This window comes from Anopheles nili, chromosome 2 (assembly GCF_943737925.1).
Source record: "Anopheles nili chromosome 2, idAnoNiliSN_F5_01, whole genome shotgun sequence".
Classification (NCBI taxonomy): Eukaryota; Metazoa; Arthropoda; class Insecta; order Diptera; family Culicidae; genus Anopheles; species Anopheles nili.
In genome coordinates, this window is record NC_071291.1 from 69,433,523 (window position 1) to 69,437,489 (window position 3,967).

At 43.1% G+C, this 3,967-nt stretch overlaps 2 protein-coding genes across 2 annotated transcripts; both read left to right on the plus strand.

The window, feature by feature from the left end:
* On the plus strand, positions 1-326 carry LOC128730252 (cytochrome c oxidase assembly factor 3, mitochondrial). The gene has a single exon (XM_053823287.1). The coding sequence runs from the start codon at positions 45-47 to the stop codon at positions 324-326; it is 282 nt and encodes a 93-aa protein (XP_053679262.1). The 5' UTR covers positions 1-44.
* Positions 327-482: 156 nt separating this feature from the next.
* On the plus strand, positions 483-1,598 carry LOC128730251 (dimethyladenosine transferase 1, mitochondrial). The gene has a single exon (XM_053823286.1). The coding sequence runs from the start codon at positions 483-485 to the stop codon at positions 1,539-1,541; it is 1,059 nt and encodes a 352-aa protein (XP_053679261.1). The 3' UTR covers positions 1,542-1,598.
* Positions 1,599-3,967: the final 2,369 nt, after the last annotated feature.

Sequence of the window (3,967 nt, forward strand, 5' to 3'; positions counted from 1 at the left end):
TATTGGTCAAGGTATCGAACGAAAACACCGCTCCATCCCGGAAAATGTCCTCCAGCGAAGGTCCAAAAAGTGGGTTCAAGATCGAAAACTCGGGCCGCAAACTGAACAAGACGGAGGTTGATTTTATGAGGTTGATCGAACAGCAGAACCTGCAACGCGTGCAGAAACTTCAACGCCAGCGACGGAATAACAAACTGACCGGCATTGCTCTCGGCGGTACAGTCCTTGGGATCTACTTGTACTCGATGTTCTCGGTGAAACAAGAGAAATTTTTGGATGATTTTGAAGAACCTATTAAACTAGAGGTTGAAAACAAGGCACTGTAAAGCAAATCGCTGCACCTTCCGTAAGTATTCTTACGTCATTTTGAACGTTTTTGCAAAACATTAGAGTAGCAGATAGTAAATTTCGATTCTTTTTAGGCTTTATCAATCCAATCCCCATTCTTTTAACATTAATAGTTTGTAAGAAGTTTTTGTCCAATGGCTGCGACTACAAAAATATCGAAAGCTCTTACTTCAAGCGGAATCCGATTGCCGCCCCTACCGACAATTCGCGACCTTGTAAAATTGTACCAGCTGCGTGCTATCAAGCAGTTGTCGCAAAACTTCCTCATGGATGAGCGGCTGACGAATAAAATAGTGCGCGCGGCAGGGAACATTCGGGACCACTACGTGCTTGAAGTTGGACCTGGACCGGGCGGTATAACCCGTTCGATCATTCGCCAAAATCCACGCCATCTCGTGGTGGTAGAAAAGGATCGACGCTTCATGCCCACGATGGAAATGCTGGCGGAGGTGGCCCAACCGTTCCTACGAATGGAAATCGTAAGAGGAGACATACTGGATTATCGAATCGAGCACGCCTTTCCCGACTGTCCGCAGCACGATTGGATGGATGAGCGACGGGCGCCGGTACATCTAATCGGAAACCTTCCGTTCGCTATCTCCACACGTCTGCTTATTAACTGGCTGCGAGATATGAGCCTTCGACGAGGCGCCTGGTCGTATGGGCGAGCCAGCTTGACGCTTACTTTTCAGAAAGAGGTAGCTGAACGGATCGTTGCACCGATACTGTCCGATCAACGTTGCCGCCTCTCCGTGATGAATCAAATCTGGAGCAAACCGGAATTACGCTTCATGATCTCGGGCCGAGCATTTGTGCCGAAACCGGACGTCGACGTTGGTGTCGTTACGATTGTCCCACTACAGACACCTTTAACGCAGGTGCACTTCGACACGGTTGAGAAGGTCGTACGGCACATATTTTCCATGCGGCAAAAGTACTGCCGACGAGGTGTATCCAATCTGTACCCACCGGCGATGCGCGAGGAACTTACAGAGGCTACATTCAAGAAAGCGGACGTTGATCCTCTGGCGCGCTCTTTCCAGTTGTCGGTGGCCGAATGTTTGCGCATCGTGGAGGCATACGATGAATTGCTAAAACAGCATCCAGAAATTGCCGGATATGATTACCGTGCAGCAAAAGTCAAAGGAGTAGCAAGCGTGGATGATGAACTGGATAGTGACGTAGAGCGATAATTCTGGTGCATGTGACATGTTTATGAATAGTAATAAAGATGTGAAATCGTAGAAGCAATCCTACTTTAAATAGTCCTAAATTTAATGTGTCAACCCCAATCGAGATTAAGTTCGATACAACCTTTATTGTAGTTTCGTATGAATGCATCGAAAAACATGCTACACATGATAGGTTAGTAACAGAAAACAGAGCCGGTTTCAATTGTATATTGGCAAAAAACCGTGCGATTTTTTCCAGCCAGTTCGTCAAAAAGTTCCATGAGTTATTCATGAGTCTCAAAAGCTTCCTGTTCATTCACGTTACAATTTCTCATATCAAGTGTCTGATCGCAACGTACGTCTGAAGTATGATGCCTGCATGATGAAAAATGTATCCGTCAGCATGCGTTCATGAAAATGAAGCGTGCGTCATTTATTGCGATTATCGTTGCGATGTAAAATAGCTCGGGATTTTTACCAAGCATGATTTCTGGTGTTTACCAGTAAATTTACGGCTTGGATACACTTCTGATGTTACTAGCAAATTGCAAGTCCATATGTGGCCCTTTTTGTGTACAGAAATGCGTGTTGTAAATCTGCCCAAGCCGGGGTCGCATATTTGTCAAAATTTGCGTACCGCTTTATTAACATAAATCGATTCCCATTTGTTTGAATTTTCGCTACGGGTTTCACGGAACTAGTTAACCGATGTTGCTGTATCGGTTTTGGCGGGTGTTGGGTATTGCTCTTACTCGAGTTGCAAACCACCCGTTTTCAGAGAGAGACCAGGCAGCAGGTGAAAGTTACCTTCCAGTTGCTTTCTCTGTTGAAAAAAACTTTCGGAGAAAATACGCTTAATTGAAATTGTGCGACTTTTTAACATTTTCGTGTCAACCCTTATTTGCTGCTTAATGCACACCAGAACCTGTTAACCCTTGAATTAGAAGAAAAAGAAATAAATTATAACGAAAATAAATTTGAAATAATTTAATTTAATAAATGGTTGAATTTCACCGTTAAATGTAAATTTAATTACCATAATATAACAAAAGAATGTGATACATCAATAAAACTAAGAAATGTTATTTCAACAAAGTTATATTATTCATTTTTAATTGTAGTATTTTGTATCGTATTTCCATTGTAGCCCAATAGCAAAACTTTTTTATTGTTTTGTTTATATTTAATTCCCAGCTAGGGACTGTATGTTTTCTACATGATGGAACTGCAAGATATTAAACTTCAGCCAGAGAGAACAGCGGCAGGATGATCTTGAAGGGGTTAGTTTTATCTTGGAAACAAAAAACTAACACTCTCCGAGAATAGTGTGAAGGAAAACTGGTAAAATAATTTACACTCGACATCTCTTGCAGTACTTTTAACACCAACGCTTAGTCCCTACCGTGGACACGAGTGCAAAAGGTCGTAAGAAGTCTCGTGTCCTAAGAGGTTTTAACTATGCTCTTCTTTATCCCATTTCAGTTTAACTAAAAGCTGCTTTATACGGAGTAACAGGGGTGGTATCCTTTCATTCGGCTGTTGCCTTAAGCTTTCCCAGGACGAGATGCAAACTCATTGGAATGCTCAACAATGCACCAATGAATTCGAGGAAGATAGATGCGGAACCGGTTCCGGGCGAAGTGGATTGTGTAATGGCCTTTTTCTGTCATGTATGTGCAAGATTTATTTGTTGGGCTTGTTTTCATATGCAGCATTGGGTGTTGCTTCATGGCGTGGTTAGGTTTTTTCTTTATCCCTAGCAAAGACTAGCCTACGCAAGCGGAAAACACGAAAATTTGCGCATATAGGAGTCCTTTTCATTGCAGAAGCACTGTCCATGGCGTCATACTTGCACACTTACGCTGAGACGTGTTAATGAATTCGCGCGGACCTAATAACGTAAGTAATCGCGTCGATAGCACCAAGCATGCTTGCAGACAGACCGGAGCGTTGAACAAAGTACTGCACAAAAACTACTCAATTGCTGGGGAAAAAATAGCTCTTGAATCTAATCGAGCAAGGGAAGGATAGATACTAAAGAGGGGAGGTACTAAAATTAGTGCTGTACTCGTTTGCGTATCATGTTTGTGCGCTGGCTCAAGGATATAAATAAAGCGACATTCATTAGGATGATCGAACGAGGAGTGCTGTGGGAAATTTAATAATTTCCTACAGAATGGTTTCCGTACAGCTTTGCAAAGGTTTCCGACAGACAGGCAGCTTATCTAACACTGGTTGATGGAGAAGCATCGGTGCTGAATATTTTAGCAACATTCACTGTGAGCAATCGGTGCGTTTTCTTCCGGATGCTGCATCCTTAACCCGTACGGCGAGTCCCGGAAGAGTAGCAAGCACTTCTAAACAATCTCTCCACGGGCTAGTGATGCATTCAATCCCATTCGAACCATTTGAGTCGTGCGAAGCTTTGCTATTGACGACAGCTTTAG

What these genes read in the sequence shown, in the direction of transcription:
- LOC128730252 (XM_053823287.1), top strand. Translation starts at nt 45, where the DNA reads ATGTCCTCCAGCGAAGGTCCAAAAAGTGGGTTCAAGATCGAAAACTCG.
- LOC128730251 (XM_053823286.1), top strand. Translation starts at nt 483, where the DNA reads ATGGCTGCGACTACAAAAATATCGAAAGCTCTTACTTCAAGCGGAATC.